At 45.7% G+C, this 21,576-nt stretch overlaps 2 protein-coding genes across 4 annotated transcripts; both read right to left on the bottom strand.

Annotated features, from left to right (window-relative positions):
* Positions 1–947: 947 nt before the first annotated feature.
* LOC142891492 (uncharacterized) lies at positions 948–3,679 on the bottom strand. The gene is made up of 8 exons (XM_076031073.1): positions 3,545–3,679; positions 3,139–3,257; positions 2,427–2,487; positions 2,275–2,342; positions 2,084–2,186; positions 1,414–1,532; positions 1,165–1,310; positions 948–1,088 (listed from the first exon to the last, which is right to left on the bottom strand). Exons 1-8 carry the CDS (start codon positions 3,603–3,605, stop codon positions 980–982), a joined length of 786 nt encoding a protein of 261 aa, XP_075887188.1. The 5' UTR covers positions 3,606–3,679; the 3' UTR covers positions 948–979.
* Positions 3,680–4,935: 1,256 nt separating this feature from the next.
* med14 (mediator complex subunit 14) lies at positions 4,936–20,824 on the bottom strand. Of its 3 annotated transcripts, none has more exons than XM_076031064.1 (29): positions 20,376–20,824; positions 19,896–19,922; positions 19,685–19,790; positions 19,392–19,565; positions 19,180–19,309; positions 18,535–18,663; positions 18,283–18,390; positions 17,492–17,624; positions 17,245–17,395; positions 16,628–16,739; positions 16,318–16,443; positions 16,103–16,181; positions 15,590–15,749; positions 15,099–15,293; positions 14,804–14,938; positions 14,647–14,723; positions 14,390–14,550; positions 13,502–13,717; positions 13,171–13,415; positions 12,044–12,313; positions 11,082–11,322; positions 10,518–10,640; positions 8,996–9,172; positions 8,188–8,426; positions 7,926–8,105; positions 6,962–7,069; positions 6,544–6,669; positions 6,247–6,436; positions 4,936–5,701 (listed from the first exon to the last, which is right to left on the bottom strand). In XM_076031064.1, the coding sequence occupies exons 1-29, from the start codon at positions 20,549–20,551 to the stop codon at positions 5,628–5,630; spliced, it is 4,368 nt and encodes a 1,455-aa protein (XP_075887179.1). In that variant the 5' UTR covers positions 20,552–20,824; the 3' UTR covers positions 4,936–5,627. The 3 variants fall into 3 exon arrangements, with proteins under 3 accessions (XP_075887179.1, XP_075887180.1, XP_075887183.1); XM_076031065.1 differs by having other exon boundaries at positions 13,502–13,648; XM_076031068.1 differs by lacking the exon at positions 10,518–10,640.
* Between the last annotated feature and the right edge of the window lie 752 nt (positions 20,825–21,576).

Below are 21,576 nucleotides of genomic sequence, written 5' to 3'. Positions count from 1 at the left end.
GACTGGCGAACGAAAGAGTCTTTATAAGACACCAATCAATTAGATCAGCGTTATGTTGACCAAAAAGCACAAAAAGCAAATCTCTGGGTGGACAGACAGGGTGAAAAACAGTTAACGTCATACGATGTGAAATGATTAATTCATTTCCACTGATAGAAAACCCTGGTTTGTCTCATTGTTTGCCGATGATATTGGGCTTGATCCTCACAATGCAAGTTCTTTTATATGGCCTCCGTTAAATATGTCTGAAGTGAACGCTTGTGATAAAACAGAAATTGAACAGGCAGCTCTTATTGTACTTCATTTTTATTATATTATTAATTGTATTCCACTTTGTGTAAAAGAAAAAAAAAGAAGAAGAAAGAATCTCATGTTGGTACATATTACAGGAGTGCAGGAAGGGATGATTGCCAAATTCAGCTGAATAATATCAAAAACACTTTTAAATGTCACAAATTAGACACATTTTCAGAACCTTTTTTAATCGGTGATTCCAGTGAAATTTATTGAACTGCACCAATCTAGAGCAGAGCATGTTTAGCCCTTGGCTCATAAATTCTAGCTTCCTGTTTCAAAGCGACGCCCTGTTGGAGGGTAAAAATTCGGTGGCTACCCAGGTCAGGTAGTACTCACAGACCTGGCTGGGTTATCGGGGAGGTATTAGTACCCTATGTGACATCACAAGGGGGTGCTTTCCAAAGGAATGTTTTTGCACATATGTTCTTAAGTAAGCAAAAGAAGTTGAGGGTGTAATGTTGTGATTTCCAGGGAGTTCATAGATGACACATTTTTATTGTTGTTAGCAAACATTGGTAACGTTCATTTTTGCATAATATTGGGCCTAGAAATGAAATCGTTTCATCAGTCAATGGACTCAGCCGAGTGATGTTGTCTTGTGTGGCGCTGTTTCACAGTTTTAACGAGATCCTAGCAATTCATTAAAAGAAGGAATTGGAGGTGCGGTACAAACTGTGTGACATCAAGACAAGAACTGGGACACGAAGGCAACAGCCTGGTGAATGTCATCCGTCAGCTCCTCCGGTAAGGACAACACCAACGATGTCAGGCTTTGGGTTATTTCTAATATCCTGCAAGAAAGGAATATTCTGGTCGTGGCATTGCTGCATTAGTCATCTGCAACTGACTGTTGAGAGTGTAACTCACCAGTTGATGTAGTGAGCGGCCAGCTGGGGCTCGTGCCTGGAGCCTTCGTCTGCAACCAGACACTGTTTCATCTGTTTGAAGTTGGCCTCGATATTTTGCTTTATGTCAGACAGAGCCTGGATCCCTCGGAAAGAGCAGATGACTTGCTGGCAAACATAAGGAAAAAAAAGCAAAAGGATATAACTTACAGTGCAACGAGAGGGGGAAAATGGGTTGAATCACTGTTGAGTGAAGCCTTATGTGCCTTACATAAATGACAGAGAGCTGGTGAGCAATGTATTTATGACTTCCAAGGTGCCTGATGTCCTCCTCTAGCTGTTGACTCAGCACCAGGAGCTGATTCAGTTTGGCAATGTGAAAGAAGTATTCTGCCCAAAAAGCATCGACAAACGTTAGTTTTGATCCTCAATAAAGCGGGAAATGTGTAACATCATAAACCTGTGGTTCTGTTGAAATCACATAAAATTGTCTTAAGGTTCTCTATTATGGCCATTTTCAGATCTTAATTTTTCATCCAACAATCCAGTGGAGTACTTTTGTTTGATCTAACAAACACAAGAATTCAAGGAAAAAGCCGACTAAAACTGGGTTTTAACCTATTTAGAAATGTTGCCACTATTGAGAGACAGTCACTGATGTATCTGGCCTCTGTGACATCACAAAGGGCTGATTTTCAGAACTGTATTTTTTGCATACAGCAAGCAAAAACAGGGAAAAAACTTTTCTAATTCCCTTCAAAGTTGATACGTTGATTTGAAATAACATTGGGCCTTTAACATGTCAATATTTGCAATGATATAGAATAGTCAAGTGCAAATTATATATTAAGGCTTCCGTATGCACATTTTCCATTTGGATTTCATGAATTATAAAAGGCTTCAGAATGAAAAGAATTGGCTCCTTCTGCTGGAAAGCCTACCGTCCATCTGTGGCCTTTCCAGCATGTCCACTGGGCTTCCCTGAATGAGGAACACCTCTACCCGAGGAAACATGACTGACAGACCCATCATGTCTAGATAGTCCTGAGGAAACACACACAAACGACAACGAGTCCTCGTCAAACACGGACGGCCTGGATTTTTGTCCGTGCGGCAGTGTCGCGCTGGATACCTCCAGCTGTGGCATAGGCTTTGGTAGATGTTCAAGGCACTGCAGCATCTGGTCAAGTATCTCCGAACCTTCGGAGAAACAGCAACGATACGTGAGACCATACGAGAGCCGCGCGTGTGAGGGCTGATGAAACACTGTTGTTTGACACCAACCTTGGCCCTGGAAAGTGTCGGACTCCTCTGGACTGCAGCCTTGCCCCAACTGCTCCTGGAACTGTAAGCACAGGAACTAAAATCACATTGCAGATGAAAAAAGAGGAGCACCTCTGCAGAGTCAAGGCTGGACATGGACATGAAAAATCTTGCTTCTACTTTCAGAATTTCAGTGCATAGTTTTCTGTCGTTGTTGCTCTGGTTTGATTGTTTCGCATGCACATGTTTATATTTTATTGTACTGTTATCACACCTAAAGAAAGTATGGTAGCACACTTAGAAGCATGCATGATTAGGAGGTTAGAAGTTGAGATACCTGCACGTACGGCACCTGTGAATTTCAATTGCAGTTATTCATCCAGTCATCTGCCAAACATACTGTCCTGCTGGAGATCATCAGGTTGCCGTCACCTACAGTGGTGCCCAGTTGACTAGTTTGCGGCCTTTATTAAGGAAATGCCATGAATGTAATTCTATTTGAAGGTCCTAAACCAGACATGGGCAAACTATGGCCCGGGGGCAGAAAGGGGCACTGATACCTCTAGCTGTTCACTTAACTGGGCGTTTTGATATACAGAGGGGTTTTTTTGGAACAGAGCTGAATGTGACCTGGATGTTGTTATGGTAATAAGGTAATAAGTCAGCTGTTTAACCTGTGTGTGTGTGTGTGTGTGTGTGTGTGTGTGTGTGTTTGCTTGTCAGTCCTTCTCACCTGCTGCATCTGCGCCCTGACGAGGAGGTCCAGCTGCCCGCAGAGACACAGCATCTCCAGGCCGACCTGCTCTGGACTGAGGTGGACTGGCATCAGAGGTCTCTTCACCTGTAGCTCCACTGGTCAAACACAGAGAGTGAGAGAGAGAGAGAGAGAGAGAGAGAGAGAGAGAGAGAAAGAGAGACAATCCACCCCACACGTTAACATCATGACAACACGCCGGGTTCCGTCACAAAACGGAAAGACACAAAGAAATGAAGCTACTCTCCCACCCTTGGGTGGAGGATCGGGGATAGAGGGACTTAGAGGGGAGTGGTCAGGACCTCCAGGGGCGCAGGTGGTTGCACGGGCTCCTGGATGAAGGCAAAAGGCAAGCCGTGATGAAGGCTAAGAAGCCGGCACTCACCTTTGAGGGCTCCGTGGTAGGCGCACGGCAGGCAGAGCGGCTCCGAGGCGCTCACTGCCATGACTGCTGAGCTCTCTCACTCCTCTTCTCGGCTGCCAACAGCCATGCGACGCTCACGCACACGCCTGCTCCTCCGAGGACAGAGGAGTTGTGTTTGTTTCAAAACTGCATCGGCTCGAAACCGAAGACAGAGCCGAAGCGAGGCGTTTTTTTTTTTGTTTTTTTTTTGCGTGTCAAACGTTCAGGCGCGTCGGGAAAAAGCCGACGAGATGCTTCCCGGCCGGCCGGAAATCGTCGCTTGTCGGCGGGCGGCGACGCTCACGGACGGACCATGCATGGAGGTGTTGGAGAAAAGCCGAACGGGTAAAAAGAAAACAGCGCACACGCCCTTTTTCTCTCCCCGTTCCTCACCGACAGCTGCGAAGTCCGTCGCCGGCTTGCGGCTTTGAACGCACCGCAGCGAAGCCTCCTCACCGGATGATGTCATCCGTCGGGGATGAGGAGCGCAGCGCCCCGCTGAGAGGATGCAGGCAGCCGCAGAGCCTGAGTTTTTAAATCCATCCCCGACCGCCGAATTAGACAACCTGTGATCAGTCACGGTACTTTCACGGCATTCAATTTAAATAGAGTTTTATGACGCTTTATGTGAACCATAATCATAAATATTTTATACGACTATATGTGATAGTTGATTTTTTATTTTTTTTTCAAGACTATAACCATATAAAACCAATGGACCAACTATGCTTTTCACCCTTTTTAATTTTATGAGTGGGTATTTTATTGGTTAAGCTTTGCAGAGTGGGGACACTTTTCATAGCAGAAAAGCAGGGGCATATATTTGCTGTAAAATCAAATTAGGCAGTGCTAATTTGTCAGTGATTTAAGGTTCGTTTTTGTTTTTGTATCTGACATACTTGGGGTCTGGAGATGCTGTTATTTCTGCTATGTTCTGCCGAAAAGTCCATGTTGCAAAAAGATCTTCTGGTTGGTCATTTCTTGTTGCTCTATACATGGTTACGTCTGAAGTAAAGCATCACTTTCAAATAATGTTCACTGCATAACATTGCACTCCCATGCAATAAAACCCCAGAAATGAGCAGCATTCTATTCTTCTATGAACAGAAAAACAACAGCTGAAGAAATATGAGCTTAACCGACCAAAAAGAGAAAACGCTCCAAAGCATATTTGCAGAATTGAGAGTAAAGGAGATGAGAATTCCTTTTAAAAAGCCTTAAAGGCCAAACCGAGTATGTTCCTTTTGTGTAAATACTGAACGAGGCTGAGAAGTCTAATCAGGTTTCACCGAGTGAAGTTCCAAAATTTGTTTTGGAATGGAACTCGAGTGTTGCAATTCTGCACTGCGAACGGAAAATTCTCAAAGCACAAACCAACTCTGGGCTTGGTTTATTAAATAGCAAAGTCCGACAGCAAGTCTCAAATCCTTCAATCAGGACTCAAAATTGGGTCTTAATAAAATAAAACTGGCTTATAAAGTTCATCACAGTTTTACAGTATCCAAAGTGAGAGCTTGAATAAAAAAAAAGAAAACACAGGAAGTAAAGGGAGAAACACATTTAAATAGAGTGCCATGTCATATCTCCTGATACTAGTATACAGGTGTATATAAAAAAAAGGAACAAACAGAAGACAATTCTCCTGCAAAAGTCTAAGTCATCTGATTCTTTTCAATACTCAAATATACAACAATGTACATATTTTCGTAAACAACCTTATATTCAATAGATAATCTTGTTTACAAGAGGCAAAAAAAACAAAACAAAAAACAAAACTAAAACATCCTTTTGCATCCACTTGTGAAGCCCATGTCCGAAATCTTGAAGACACATCCTGAATGCGACTTTATATCAAGAATAAAAAACAACGTTGTACTCCCCCCCCCCCCCCCCCCTCTCTCTCTCTCACTCTCTCAGATGACTCATTACACATCAGGATCGACAGTCCGAGGGCTGGACAACAGAGATCTCGAGAGGGAGGACACGTGCTGGATTCTGACATCATGGGAGTTTCTCGGGGACAGACCCGTCTTGCGCCGCCGGGGTGGCTCCGAGCTCGTCTCTCCTACTGGCGAGTGCCGGGGGGCAGGGTGAGGTTGGCCATCAGTTCGTGAACTGACGCAAATATCGTGCACTCACCTGGAGGGGAAGGGGGGTGGGGGGGAATTCAGTGTTAGCACGGGCAAAAACAAGACAATCACAGAATTTAGCGCGTTAACAGCAATTACATGGTAATTACACTATACGGTGCAATAAATTTGTTTTCTTAGCTGCTATCTAGTGGAGGAAGAGGGTTGATCATTGCATTTACGTTAATATAATTATTATTATTGAGTTATTTCAGTGATCAGATCAGAAATAGATAGTTAGATGACACCTAGTTGATGATGGGTAGGCAGTTTATATGGGTTAGGTATGGTTGTGGGTAATAAATATACTTGCATATATTCAAATACGTACATGCATATGTAATGTACATACATAATTTATAGATATCAATAGACTATGTATAAAGATATGATGAGATTATGTGATACACATTTATATCATATACACACATTATTTTTTTGTACTGTTTTTTTAAGTGCTGCAACAGTGCAGTTTCCCAATTTGGGATCAATAAAGTACATTTACCTATCTACCTATCTCTCTCTCTCTCTCACAGGATTATATGATATACATACCCTGTCTGGGAGGGTGTAACTCGTTGAACCTCTTCAGGATGTTGGACACCAGGAGCGCGGCGGCCCCCGAGGAGCTGGACTGCCTGGGGATGTCGGCCTGCTGAGTGAGACCCGTGGCCATGTCGTACACGATGGGCACGATGATGCTCACTGGATCCTGGGGCACGGGGATGCGCTGGGTCAGCTGCAGCTGTGAGTCGGGACGGGGGAAATGCACAGAGGAGGAGTCAGGCAAGGGGTGTGCATGTGTCAAAAAATACAACAACCAAACAAATAAAACTTTTGCAGAAATCTTACAAAGAAGAGCATTTTGGCCTTGAGCACCACGGCGATCGTTCCAGGAGGGGCGATGGGGGGAGCGCTTGGCGGGATGGTGAGGCAGAACTGGACATTCCATTTAAGCTGTCCGGCCTGATCAGGGAACTGCGGGTGAAAGATACATAATGAACATTAAGAAGAAAAACAAACAAAATCCAGCTGATTTATCCCTTTATTATTCTGTGAACATTCAGAGGTTGTTCCAGAGCAGCTCTGGAGAGGATGCATGAAAGTACTACATTTTTCCAAAACTGTTTTCTTTTTTTTTTTTCAATTGTGCGTGTGTGTGTGTGTGTGTGTGTGTGAGAGAGCTTATGAAAAGATGAGGCCGATAAAGAAATCTGGATTTGAAGTATGTTGTAATGGTGCTCTCATAAAAAGAGAAGCAGCTGCCCACCAGTTCCAGCTTCATGATGCGCACACAGTCCCTGAGGATGTTGGTGGGCGCCCCCAGCAGCTTTGTGAAGGCGTTCAGAGTGTTGTATTTAAAGGGAGGACCAGCGACCTTGAAAAAGAACAAGCAAAGAAATAAATAAATGGATTGTACAATGTCTATCAATACTAGGGATGCTAATTATCCATTAATTCATTAATCGTTAGTCTATCGATCTTACTGCTCGATTAACGATTTCCTGAGAACCTAAAATTTCACAATGAAAAATGTGTAAGGAACAAATGATTTAACCATTAAATAATGTTGAGGGTCCAATGTGACCAATTTTTCACATTAGAGAACAATAAAAACACCCTAAACATTTATCCTCTGACTTTAAGTTGACTTCTAATGGTTTCACATTTTTAAAAGTAACATTTAAACATTTAAAAGTAACTTGTTCTAGGTATACAGATATACACTACGCTATTTAAATATATATATTTTTTTTAAATTGCAATTTATTGCGACTAATTTAATTTAATCGAATCGGTTAAATTCTTAATCAACGATTAATCGGTAATAGATTAATTGTTAACATCCCCAATCACTACAGTTCTAAGTTTTAAATGAATGCATGTAAACGTTGGGGTGGTACAATATTCAAAAATCCGAAGTTCTGCCCATTTCATTGCGCTTTGTCATTTAAACCTACGACTAAATATCCAAAAACAACATAGATCGCAAGAAATGGGCAAATTTAGCTTTATGTTCACAGCCTGTTGTAAAACACTCATTTACTTCACGGGGGCATGATGTCACTATGCTCGGCGAGGAGGTCCCTTTGTGATGTCACAAAGGGATGACTTCAAGTACAGTCAGCCAAAGAAATAAAATACTTTTTTTTCCTCTCATGCCAGGGAGTTTTGAAACTAAAAGGCAGAGGAACAGAGAGGTTCTGCTGTTGGTAGGTGTGGCTCACACTTACCCGGGTCTCAAAGAACTTCTCCAGCACCTGCAGCTCCTCCTGGGACCAGGGCCCTGTGTTTTCTGGCGTAACCTTGAGCTGCAGCGTCTGGTAGTTCTTGGGATTGAGAGCCACGCGGCACTTGAGCACGTCCGTCTTGAACATGATCACGCCCGGCTCGTTGGAGTTCAGGATGGACAACTAGAGGAGGGGACGAGGGAGAGAAGTGAGGGGGCGCGCAGCGCAACAAGAGAATGCGACAACATGCTAGTCCCGCACTGACGTTGGCCTCCTGCTGGATGATCCTCTGCAGGTGCCGTCTCATGATGACCGAGCCCAGGAAGCGCTCCAGAGGCGAGCAGAGGTAGCTCCCCGCCAGGCCGGGCACCAGGCAGGGGGTGGGCGAGGGGAGCAGGAGCACGTGCAAGGCATTGTGGGTGAGGATGGTGGGGATGGAGGCGGCCCAGGGGCGCTGAGGTAGCTTGCGGGGCGGCGGCATGCTGGTGGGCATGACCTGCGAACCTGAACCAGGAGAGGACGACATTGAGGTCGACAATTTAGATAAATGGATAGACAGATAGATTGAGATACACATAGATATTTTCTTTTATTGTCTATGTCTATGTAGCACTTTGAGATTGCCTAAATGTAAAGTGCATTATAAATTAAATTCATTTACTGTTATTATTATTATTATTGTAGATATCGATAGACATAGAGACAGACATCATAAATGATAACAGCAGACATTAAAAACTGTAAGGAAGCCATATAAAATTGGCAAATTTAGCCAAAATTTAAAAATTCAAAATTGAATTTTGCCAAATTTCAATTGGACACCACAAGCTATCCAATTAAAAAAAAAAAGTCCCATGAAATAATTTACGCCCTGGACACATGAGTGCCTTACATGCATGTAAAAAAATGCTTAGATTTATACAACACAAGAATAAAGAAACTCCAAATTGAAACAAAGCCCTGCTCAACGTTGACATCTACAAACATAAATGACTCCCTTCTGAATCTCTTTGTCACTGGGAAGCGAGATGTACTGAGACGCGACGTTTGAAAAGAACACAAACGTGACTCACTCGTTCCAGCACGAGGGGAGTTGGGGTCCGGGATGGGCGAGTGCAGCGAGGGGTTTCCGGGGGACATGCCGGGGATTCTTGCCCCGGGCGAGGGACCTGAGAACTGGGGCGAGCCGGGCCACTGCCCCCTGTGGCTGGGAGACACTATGGCGTAAGGGGAGCTGGGGTCCAGAGCGCCTGCGGGTGAGCAAGAAAAAAGACCAAAGGTCAGACACACAAATCCCAATCTCGTATCTCCGTTCACAGATTAGGAATCACATAGGATTGCCAGTATTTACAACCTGAAACTTTCAATTGCAGCCTATTCCTGTCTAGGGATGCAACGATTACTGGTAAAATGATAAACCGCGGTAAAAAGTCTGACGAATATTATAACCGTTTCAAATTTAAATGATCATTATTAATATTATCACTGCTCATTGCTCAGAAAAGCAGCAGCGTTCCCTCAGACACAGGCACACATGAGCAGTATACACAATCTTTGGTTGTAAACAGGGTGGAAGGAAGTTCAGCAGACAAGATTTTTTTCCGCCGTCAAAAAAGACAAAAGTTCGAAGTCTGGGCGTGTTTTGGCTGTTACAAGGATGCTGAGGAGAAACTGGTCGTCAATGTGTTACTCCTGTAAAAATATTATTGGTGCGATTGGGAAGTCGCGTCCGCACACGGCACATACAGCAGCGAAAACAGCATTTCCTTAGCCTAATGGCATAGTGGCCTAAGTCATATTTGATCGTTTTCGGAAAACAAGGAAAAAAAAACATTTTCTAGCAAGTACATTGGTAAAGTTAGGCAGACATCACAATTTGGCCAAAAAATGACTGAGGCAATTATGCTATTAGGCTCACGATTTGTGTTTCACTATGGTCGCTGCTACTTATTTATTGCAGACGCTGCTTCAGAAGTGGGGCAGACGCACAATAATTATACTAGAGATGCATGTTCGGTGCGTTTTTGCTCCGTCACAGTACTAGCCGCCGCTACAGTTATAAACTCCGTCGTAGCTATGGATGCCGGAGTTATGTCGAAATCTGTTCACCCGTACATATGTGTTCCCCTCACTTTAACCTGCGCCAAGCCTTATCCCTAACCCCAACCAGTCATCATTTCAGTTGCTTTATCCGACTCAATGTTTATCTTAACTCCAATCGGAATGCAGCGATCCATGTTTTATAAAAAAAATAAATAAAAAAAAATCCCTTATAAATTCATACAATTATTTGTGTTTTCAAAATAAAACTTGGTTAACTGATTTCAGTGTGTGTATAAGTACTTTTATTTTATTTATTTATTTATTTATTTTTTAACATTATCAGCACATTTCAACAATACCACGATATAAATGATAATCGTGATAATTTTGGTCGCAATAACCTTGACGTGAAATTTTCATACGGTTACATCTCTATTCCTGTCTATGGCCAGCAGAGATTTTCCGACAGTGGCGGTGAGAGGAGTGGAGTGGGGTGGGTTTGAGGTCAACGGTTAGGGGGGGGGGGGGGGGGGGGGGCACCCTGCCGCTTACCGTGGGGACTGGCAAAGCTGGTCTGCCCCATGGCTATGCCCAGAGAAGAAGGAGACGGGGTGGGCCCGAAGGGAGAAGGCGCCCTCAGAGCTCCACTAGGGGAGCCAGAGGTATGGATGTTCCCTGCACACACATACACACACACACACACGCACACACGCGCGCGCATACACACACGCACAACATAAAACGGCTTGTCAGACTCCGAGGTTGACACTGTCGCTCGCTCGCTTGCTCGCTCACTCGGGCCACGTGCACACATGCTAAAGCAGGGCGGAAGATGGAGACGAATGGAAGGAGGCCGACTAGAAAGGCGTGCTTTTTTCGCTCTCGGCGGCCAGGCGCATGTTGCATGTTGCATGAGAAACTCAACTGATCTCATGGAGGGAGTTTAGGGTTGGGGAGAAGGGCTGAATTGAATTGGGATGGAGCCGCCCGTTCGTCCCCCGCGTGGGGAGGAAGAAAGCAAATGAACGGGTCACCGCTAACAAGCTCGGATGGAGCGACAAAAAAAATAAAAATAATGTCCAGCCAATCCTGCTCCGGCCGGGGACGCGCGCTCACCTGGGGACTGGGTGGGCATCATGGAGGGCGAGGGCGTGACGTTGGCCTGGTAGTTGGGCGGCGAGGTGAGCGGGGGGTAGACGCCCCCCGCGGTGCCCCTCATGGGCTGCGGCTGCGGCTGCAGCTGATTCATCAGCGTGTCCATCATGTCGACGCCCACCGGCGAGGGCGGGTTGTCGTCCTCGTTGACGGAGCGCCGGCGGGCGTCCTGGTTGCTGTCCACGAACATGTTCAGGAAGGTCTGGAAAAAGGAGGAGGGAGGAAACTGGTGTGATCTTCAGTTACGCACAGGGTTTGTGAGAGAGTTCCAGTTTGAAACGCAGGCGGTGAGAAGATTGCAAAACTTACATTTCAAGAATTTTAATATATACTCCAAAATCCCCAAATTCTGCACACAAGTCAGAACTGGCAAGAATTTTTATCTATTAAAAAAACTGTATAAATCTGCTCAGTATCGCCCCCTACATACACAAAAACACTAAAATCGCCATAGCCCCCTCTAGGAAGGTCATATCGACATGGGACAAACCCACGCGCTCAAGACCTAACTTTGATAAATGCTGACCTTTGACCCCCAACAAACCGGAATTGAGCTATTTTCACTTGTTTGAAAAAATCTCAACCTGTAACGCTCAGAAACTGTAAGTGCTAAGGGCTTGAAAATTTAGTATGACACAGACAAGACCTTCACGGCAAAAAGTTGTTCATAGAACATTTGAGATCAGTTTTGATTTTTTCTTAAATTTACTAATCAACATGCACAGCCTCCCTTCTGGCACGACCACTTCATTGTTCCTGGTAATACAAGCCTGACTTCAACTCCTTGCCTTTGAAGTGGTTGTTCCCTCAGAGGAAGTGAGGTTGAAAAAGCGAAATAAAATCGCACACTATCTATCCTCTCCCTGAATCAGAATTCGGAATCGTTCTCCCAAAGCGTCCTCCTTCCATTCGGTCCGTCCTACCTTCAGGCCGGGGGCGGGATAGAAGCCCTCCACGATCTTGGTGTTGTCGAAGAGGCTGTAGGCTCCGTCCCTGATGGCCACCACGCCGCGGCTGCGGCAGTAGATGTCGATGCAGTACATGTTGCGGAAGGCCAGGCGGATGTGCGTGGCCGACTGCGGCAGTATGGAGAAGCACTGGTAGGCGGTGTTGGTGCGCTGGGTGAGGCCCAGCATGGGGACCGTCGGCAGCTTGTTGATGGCGTTCAGGGGGGCCTGCGTGTCGAAGAGGACCTGGAGGAGAGAGGGAACCATTTGAGAGGGAGAGAAAAGGGCCATCTCAATTTTCTATTGGTTTCGCCCCCTTGAGATGCAGCATCTCCTTTTCAAGGAGGTCCCACATACAAATAACACAAAGACATAGACTATAATGGTACACAAAACGCACTGCTCTCCAACTTAAACACCCCCCAACATATCACAGGCTCTAAGTAGGTTACAATACATATATGCACACAAGGAAATACACATACACATGTCCCCATGACAATAGCTGCGTTTCCATTACCCCTAGAATTGTGCAAAATATAAATATCGCAAGAAAAAAAGCTGGTAATGGAAACACCTAAACTTGGAAAAACTTCTCAAATATCACTGAAAGGTTTTTACGCTCTGATGAGGTGGTTTTTCAGAGGTATATCGCAAAAGTGTCATGGAAACACTTTTTCCGCATTTAGGTCACTGGACGTGACGTACATGGTCACATGACCAGTTCACTTCAAGTGAAAATGGCGCGCTGTGTTTGGACGGAGGAGGAGACGGAATATAATATACAACCATTCTTGATAGCAAACAAAAGCAAACGTAATTCTCGTAAAATGACGAGATTTTACGAGAATTACGGCGCTTCGCACCATTCGATGAAAACGCCTGCAAATTGTAATTGTTCTTTGTTGAAATTTTAGAAATGTTGCTTTTAATTTGTAAAACAAAAAAAAAAAAAAAAAAAATGTAATGGAAATGCAGCTAATACAACATCACAATGGAACATCAGGAGCAACAGAATGCCACTGCGCTTTTCAGAAAAATAATAATAAATAAAACATAGAGACCAAGGTGAGATTAGACACATTTTCCACACATCTGCGTACCTGCAAGAGCTGCAAGACATTGGGACCCTTGTTGAACATCTCCTGCAGCTGGTGGAGGATGATGTTGTGGCAGTTGGAGCAGCCCGAGTTGGGCCCCACGGTGCCCAGGGCCAGGTGGAAGCGCTGGCTGGCCGAGTTCCACTGGATGGTGACGGAGCTGCCCTTGGTGCTGCCGTAGCACAGCACCAGCTTGCGGTAGTTGTAGAGCCGCACTTCCGAGAACACACTCAGGTAGGACGGCATGTCTGGAGCGGGAAGATTGGAGGGATCAATGATGTGTGCTGCTGCAGTGCGACGGCGCAGGGGAAGGCTTTTGCGTTCAGTCACGTACCTGGGAGGGTGCGGGAGAAGTTGAGGACGCACTGGTAGAGCTGGCTGATGGCGCTCCAGTCGTTGAGGAACATCTCCACCACCTTGCGGCCGCCCACGGGCTCCGACAGCGGGTTCTCGTAGGTAAGGTACACATGCCGCGTGGTGGCTGAGGGGAGACGGGCTGGTCTGTTAGCAGGGGCGGGCAAGCTTTTAGACTGGTGGGTCACAGCGGGTTCTGAAATTGGACAGAGGGGGCAGAAAGATGGAGTGTTACGGTGACCCACGTCATAGGAGAAAGAAATACATCAAAAGCAAGACAACAAAATATGCGTCTTTGAGGACTGATGTTATTTAGCTCTTTATTGAAATGACTCTTAAAACACACAAAAAAAACGTATGGAATGCAGCTATTTTATAACTTACTTACTATTAATAAACACTACCAGTCTAAAGTTTGGACACACCTGTGTCTTCTTTATCTTTGCTACTTTCTACACTGCAGATACACAATGAAGACATCAAATATGACAAAGATATGTGGATTAATAAAATAAATAAATAAATAAATAAATAAATAAACAAAAAAGTTAAATACCTCAATATGTTATATATAGTTTATCTGATTGGTGGCTATTCTAGGTCATCAGTAATATAAAACTTGTTTCACACTTTTTTGTTGAATACGTATTCAATATGTGTTTATTCATAGTTTTGATGCCTTGAGTGACAATCTACAATGTAAATAGTCAAGAAAAAACATTAAATCTGAAGTATGTGCCCAAACTTTCGACTGGTAGTGTAATTTCTTCAAGTTGGGTGGGCCGGATTAAAACTCTTAATGGGCCGCATAAGGCCCCCCAGGCCGTAGTTTGCCCACGTCTGTCTGTTATCGTTGCTCTCTGTTCACCTTGCTCTTTGCTGTGAGTGCTGTTGAGGGGACAGTTGGCCAGCACCAGCTCGGCCACCCAGGTGCGGTTGTTCCTGCCCTGCAGCCGGAAGGTGCAGTCCAGCAGGGAGCGCTCTAGAGCTTTCCGGGTCTCCTCTCCCACGCCTTTACAGGGCGGAATCCTGCGAGAAAGGAAGAAAAAACAAAAAAGAAACAAATATATTTAGCAAATTGCACGGGTGTGCGGTCAACGATGCGTCCGTGTTCGTGCGCAGTACTTCAGCAGACGTATCGCGTGGCTGCTGCCGTCTCCCTCCACCTGGACGCCCTGGTTTGGGATCTCCATGTTGACAAGCTGCGCGCAGAAGGACAGGGGTGTGAGGTTGAGACAGCTCTGCTTGACATCCGAAGCTCCTCGGGGCCTCTGAGTCTTACCTCGGTTCTGAGGCCGCTGAAAGGCATGTTGGTGTCGCACATCGCTACGAGATGAGCCAGCTCTTTGTTGAAGGCACACATTTCTCCGGATCTCTTGGGCTTCTTTGGCTCTGGGTCCGCTTGGTCCCCAGACATCTAGAGAATCACAGCAAAACAGACAAAACAAATCAAATCAAATCAATAAATCATGAAATAAACATTTGCTTTTTATTCTTGGTGCCCACTTTTTCAAAACAGCCTCGTTTTCCTGATTCCATCATACAAACAAATGCGCCCTTAATTTGGCGGTGCCTACCTTTCTTTTCGCCCCGGGTTTCGATCCCCTCTTTGCTGGTGCATCCTGAACGAGTTGCTCTAAATTGGGTTTGAATTGCTGCAGGAGCTGAGCGCACAAGGGTCCGTCGTCGCCCTCCGTCTGGGACACGGACAGGAAGGAGTACTTGTACTGCAGCACTGTAGTGCTGCCAGGCACATCGTGCATCTCCACCACCTAAAAGAAACAAACAAAAAAAGAGGAGATGATCGAAAGAGCAGCGCTGGGAGGAAATACAAATATACGCAGAAGCTGTGTTTCCATTAGGCTTAGCATTGTGCTAAACCTAAATATCGCAATGGAAAAGCCTAAACTTCGAAAAGCCTCCTTTTTTCTCCTTTGAGGTGGGTCACCAAAACACTCCATCCATCTGCTGCTGCTCCTCTGGCCCCCTCTGTCAAATTTCAGAACCCACTGTGGCCCCACCAGTCAAAAAGTTTGCCTCGCCCCGGGCTAAACTGAGCGAGACTTACGATGTAGTACTGAGGAAGACGTGTCAGCTTGACGAAGAGCTTGTGTTTGGACAGATTGCCGACGGGGTGCGTGGACGAGTTGGAGAGGTGGAGGACGTCGGTGCAAACCGTGGGGAGGTGTTTCACCGACTGTCGACATCGCTGCTCCCCCAGCCAGAACCTGGGTTTATTAAAAAAAAAGAGAAGGAACATTTTTTAAAAAAGAGGCCCTACGTGCGTAGCTCTCACACTCTCACAAGACCGGGACAGTTTGCGGAGAAGCCTGGCAGCTCTTCTCAACACCGACGCTGCCAACTGCCGAGTCTGGTGTTGCAACCGAGAGCCGTCGCCGCCGCTCTCGGCCGCAGTTAGTCAATTTTAACAAGCAGAGCAGCAGGCGCCAGACTCCCGTCTTTTCCTGTCGGTTATGAACCGCGGCTCATATTTATAGCTTTTCAAATAAAACCCTTTGGTTCGGAGCGAGAGTTCCAAAAGCAACTCGTTCTTAACGACGTGTGAAAAATTAAAACGTACTTCAGCTGCTGGAGCCAGGATATGATGCGCTTCATGTCGTCGTTCAAGGTCTTTTCGATGTCATCCAGCATGGACTGGTCTGGGGGAATAACAGTCGGGGATTTAATAGTCAGAATTAAGAAAAGAAAAAAAAAAGGGCATTTGGCAGAAAGGTCTGGTACGAACAGGAACCATGCCGTGATCTTCAGGAAGTGAGTTGTTTGCCATGGACTTACCCAATCCGTACAGCATGGGCTGGAAGACGCCCGAGTGCAAGTCGACAAAAATGTGCAAGCACTCCGAGCGGCCGCAGGGCTCCAGGATTGGGATCACGAGTGTGGGTAGCGCCGTCTCAATGAAGGCTGAAACAAACGCACAAACAAAGAAAAAGAAGCCACGGTCACAGAGTTTGAGAAGAAAACGGTTTCAAGCAACACTGTGTCTCAAACTGAGTGATATTTAAAGAGAAAGCTCGCTGATGTTTTCAGTATAAATCAGTGTAATGACTATTTTACAGTATAACAAGAACGTGGCGTGAATAATTACAGTTGTCGCTGGGATTGGCGGCCTTCAAAATAGCCTTCAGCTCTTGCAGCTTCTGATGAGACCTCGCGTGCACGCTGTCGATCAGCAGCTTCTCTATCGACAGGTGATCGATCTGTTGAGACAGCGAGGGGAAACCGATGAGATTTGTTGGAACGCTAAGGCTGCGTTCAGACTGCAGGCGAATCTGATTCAAATCAGATTTCTTCTCAAACCTAGGGGCTGACTGTCCACACTGTTTTTTTCTTAGCAAGTAGTCCAAATGGGATCTGGCTCTGTTCAGACTGGGCCACATTATTGACCCATCAGAACGGAGGCGTCGCCTTGCGCCGCGTAGCGTGACGTCAAGGACAGTCGAAACCGATCCGATTTTGTTTGGAGCTGTTCACACTGAAACGCATCTGTCCAAATGCGATTTGAAGCTACCTCCCAAAGGTGTTTTCAATCCGTTTTTGCTAAAATTTGGATTTCATGTGATTTGTGACCGTTGGGACTACAAAAGGGCCATCCGGTTTCAATCTGGATGGATTTTTCAATCAAATCGGATTTTGGCTGGCAGTCTGAATGCGGCATAATTTCAGTCTGAATCACTTTGCAAAACTTTTCTTCATCCTACGAACCTTCATGGCTCTCTCCATTAATTTAGAGTCACAGGCAGGCAGGGGGGGTTCGTGGGATATCTGCAGGGGCTTTGATCCGTCTGACTCGTCAATCTTGATGGTGACCTTGTGGACTGACGCCGTGCCCGTTTTCCTGCCCAAAACCTGTTGGCTTGGGGGGGAAAACAGCACAATCCACATTAAAAACAAGTCGCGAGTGCTTTCTAGGGAGCGACCGCTATTTTTTGCGTTGCAAGTTCCGTCTTACTTCCACACAGAGAGCGTGAGGTACTTTGCGGGAACGTATCGCTCTTCCTGAACCAGGTCGCCCCACCGCTCCCGGATGAGCATCAGCGTCTGCGAGTGCAGCACCTCCAGCTGCAGCGACAGGCAGAAGGAGTCTGGAGACGAGGCGGTTAAGGAAGAAAGCGGGAAGCGGGAGAAAATCCGTCCAGCGCTCGCATCTTTCCATCAGCATTCAGGACGCAACCCAACGCAAGACCCTCGAAACACGCGCGCTCCCGCCGGTGAAAGGGGGCGTTTGTGGCCGGAGACACAGCGCCCTTTGACGCGGCGCTCGCACTGCTGGCGTCGGCGGCGGAAAGGCGGAGCAGAGGGACGTACTGATTAGCATTGTGATGAGCTCGGTCTCGCATGCTTGATTAGGTGTTTGGTTTTTTTTTTAGCGGCAACGCTCGCAAACTCTGTTTTTGCTCAACCTCAGACAGGTGAGTCCGAAATAATTATGTCTCTTCTGAACATCTTTTTAAAGAAGCAGATTTTTTTCTCCCCTAAAACGACTCTGCATATTGATGGCAGAAGATGCTGGAGGACTAATTTGAAGAAAAAAAAAAAGGCAGCTGAGCTGGAGGCGATTCTGCGGCTGGGTACTCTGATTAGAATGCGCCGTGCGTCGGCTTGACCACTCAATAATCTATATGTCCTGACATACACCCGCTGCAGTGGTTCAACTCGGGCTGGGAGTGAAGCCGAGAGGTTTCGGGCCGGTGTGTGTTCGTTGTTTTGCACGGCGAGACGCCAAGGCCGAGAAAAGGATACGCAAGCAGTTGTACATGTCCTGCAGGGGCTTCTCGTCGGCGCACAGGCGGGCCTGGACCAGCTCGTGGATGAAGTTCACCTGCAGGCTGTGCACCAAGGCTCGGCCGTCTGCCGATCGTGAGAACAGAATAGAATGGATCATAGAAGAAAAACAGAGGAGGAGGAAGGAATGGGGAAGGAATTAGCAAAAAAAAAAAAAAAAGTAGAATTTTAAATTGTTTGACAATACAGCGGAATGAAAGCAAGTTTTACCTCCAGTTTCTTTGTCCTCCACCAGAATTTCCAGCTTCAGCAGCCTCCAGGGAATATCAGGGTCGTCCCCCATCACGGTCAAAGTGGCCTCAAACTCACCCTCCACGCGGAACTTCACGCGACCATTAGCTAAACAAAGAAGTCGGTAAATAAGTAAGTAAGTAAGCAAGTGAGGAAGTACATGCGCAGTTAAAATTTTGGACACATACTTTTGATTTAATGGTTTTTCTTTCATTTTCATGACTATTTACATTTTAGATTGTCACTCAAGACATCAAAACTATGAATGAACACATGGAATATGTATCAAACAAAAAAGTGTAATAGAACTCAAACAAGTTTTATATTTTAGATGATCTAGAATAGCCATCCTTCATATAGAACATATATAACATGACATATTTATATATATTGCCACATTAATCCACATATCTTGGTCATATATTTGATGTCTTCAGTATGTATCTACAGTGTAAAAATAGTTAAGATAAAGAAGTAACATGTGCGTCCAAACTTTTGACTGGTAGTGCAAGTAAATAAATGAATGGGGGAAAATAAGCACTTCAGAGCTGTATGATAGAGCAAATAATTGAGACTATGAGAATATGTCTATGCACTACACCGGCCGTGTGACGACTTGCTTACCGACTGTGAGGTTTGCCAACTGGGGCGGCAAGTCTGTGGTGACGAGGCGATGACGCAGGATCTGGTTCAGCTGGGACAGCGTGGTCTGCTTTTCCGACTTGGTGATGGGATCGGGGGGAATGATCTTATCCTGCACGAGCGAGCACAGAAATATTTGAGCCGACGAGCATGGAGGAGGGGGAAACCGGTCAACAGCGACTAGCCAGCCGTACCCGTATGCACGTGGGAAGGCGAGGGTACGAGCCCGTGGTGAGAACGTCGATGGCAAAGGGGATGGCGAAGCTGGGCAGCCGGGCGTGGACCAGAGCGTCTCTGGCCAGCGACGCCAGCCTGTCCGCCGTGTCCACGAACAGGATGGTCTGCTGGTCCAGGAAGCTGGAGATCATCTGTTGCCATGGGGATGGAGGATGAAAAAAAGTCCTGCGGGCGGCTACTGCCGTCTAATGGCTGCGTACATACAATCAATGCTCCGAGCACGCTAGAGGGATTTTCCACTCGGCCTTACCGCGCACTTTTCCACCTTGCCCGCATTGCTCGCCCACTTCACCAGGGCGAGCAGACGCACAAACAGCTGCCTCGTACGGCTGGCAAACTGGACAATCTCAATTTTCCTGCAAAGGAGGAAACCGAATGACCAATTAATGGGGGTGAGGCAAAGTTCTGGACTAGTAATTATTATCAAAAAGCATAAATAACTTTTAAAGTAAGACACGTACCTCTCCATGTCAGTTTTTCTGGGAAGTCTGAAATAAACAAATAACGCCTTCATTAATGTCATCATCTGAAAGGGGGAATCTCAACGTGTTCAGCACTGATTTAACAGTTTATTTTAAACAACAGATTAAATACGGAACAGTTGAAGCAGGGCAGAAGAAAGTCTTCTTGGTATAACAGTCCAATAAATTGATAAATACACAATTGTAAGGACTTTAAATGGCCCAAAGCGTTGGACATAAGATGTGTGATGTGATGTTTACTATTACGCCCCCCTCATACATCAGCAGCAAACTATCAAGCACACTCAATTAACATCACCATTCACTGGGAAGTTTAATTTGGCACACAACTTCAGTCGGGAAGCTTTGCATGAGTTTTTTTTAATTTGGGGGCAGAGGAGGGCATCAGTTGAATTAGCGCTGCTAGCCCACCCGCTCCACTCATTAGCATTGGGGCCTAGGGAGCTAAATGCTACTTACAGTTCTGCCAGTAGTGTTATTTCATGGTAGGTCCGCTGGAGGAGAAACTCAATGAGGAGGCTCAGACGGACCCCCTGCGTGGCCGCTCCCCCCGGTGGCGGCAGCTGCGGACCGGACACCACCGGTCCTCCGAGCGGGACGAGCTGCCCATCGGAGCCAATCTGCACTGGAGCCATTTTACAAAAGACGGCGGTGCCCAGTTAGCAACGCGACGATGCTCACCCAGCGCTACAACGCAGGGTGGGTTGGGGGGGGGAAACTACCAAGTCGTAGCTACTCCTTCTGAAGATTATTTCCCCTTCGCTGTATCACAACATGTTTTTCCCTCCCAAGACGAGGTTCTTTGCATAGACAGGGGTTTCCTGGTTCAGCGGAGAAGTTGAAACTCATTTGGGCTCAATGCCGCTCAGCCGCCATCTTTGCCGTGACGAAGAACCGCTTCCGTCAGGTGTTACGGAGAATTGTGTCTGGAGTGGCTGTCTGCAATATACCCCGCGGGAACGCGCACATCACCACAGCAAAACCAACCGAGTCCTCTGCGACTACGAGTCTACTACAATACAATTAGCAATAAAAGTAGTCTTAAATAAATAAATAAAGTGAGATGGCCTTTTAACATAAGGCCCTGCTCCAAATATTGTTCGTTTTATTTTAATAAGAAAATAGGCATAATATATACATAAAACATCATACTATAATGACCTCACACGTTATCTTCAGAAGATACTACATAAGCAAAGGATTCCCAAACTTAAACATATTAGACATATTGTGCATTGTACCTCCCGTTTGACAGCATGATCAACAAAACATTGCTAAACAGTTGATTAGTTGGTGAGTTTGAAAATCACAAACAAAAACATTATCTGAAATAATTACTAACCAAATGTATAATATGTTAAAAACAAACAAACAAAAAACAACTCAGGCTAACAACACTTGATTAACTCCAAACAGTCCTACTTGGTTTGCTTTGTTTTTTAATGACATAAAATGACATAAAGATGTGTGCACCTTTTCTCTGAGGATTTATGGCTGTGGATATTTTAAGAGTTAAAATGGCTCCCACCACCACGTTTTTTACAAGCTCAATATCCTGTTACCGCCACCTGTCTGTGTTCTGACTTTTTTCTCACAGAATTCTGAGTTTGAAGCCAGCGTGCATACTTTCATTCTTAAAATTAAGAATTTTGACTTATCC

This window comes from Nelusetta ayraudi, unplaced genomic scaffold (assembly GCF_046127955.1).
Source record: "Nelusetta ayraudi isolate G7.1 ecotype Tasmania unplaced genomic scaffold, CSIRO-AGI_Nayr_v1 ptg000031l, whole genome shotgun sequence".
Taxonomy (NCBI): Eukaryota; Metazoa; Chordata; class Actinopteri; order Tetraodontiformes; family Monacanthidae; genus Nelusetta; species Nelusetta ayraudi.
This window is presented reverse-complemented; position numbering and strand designations above follow the sequence as displayed.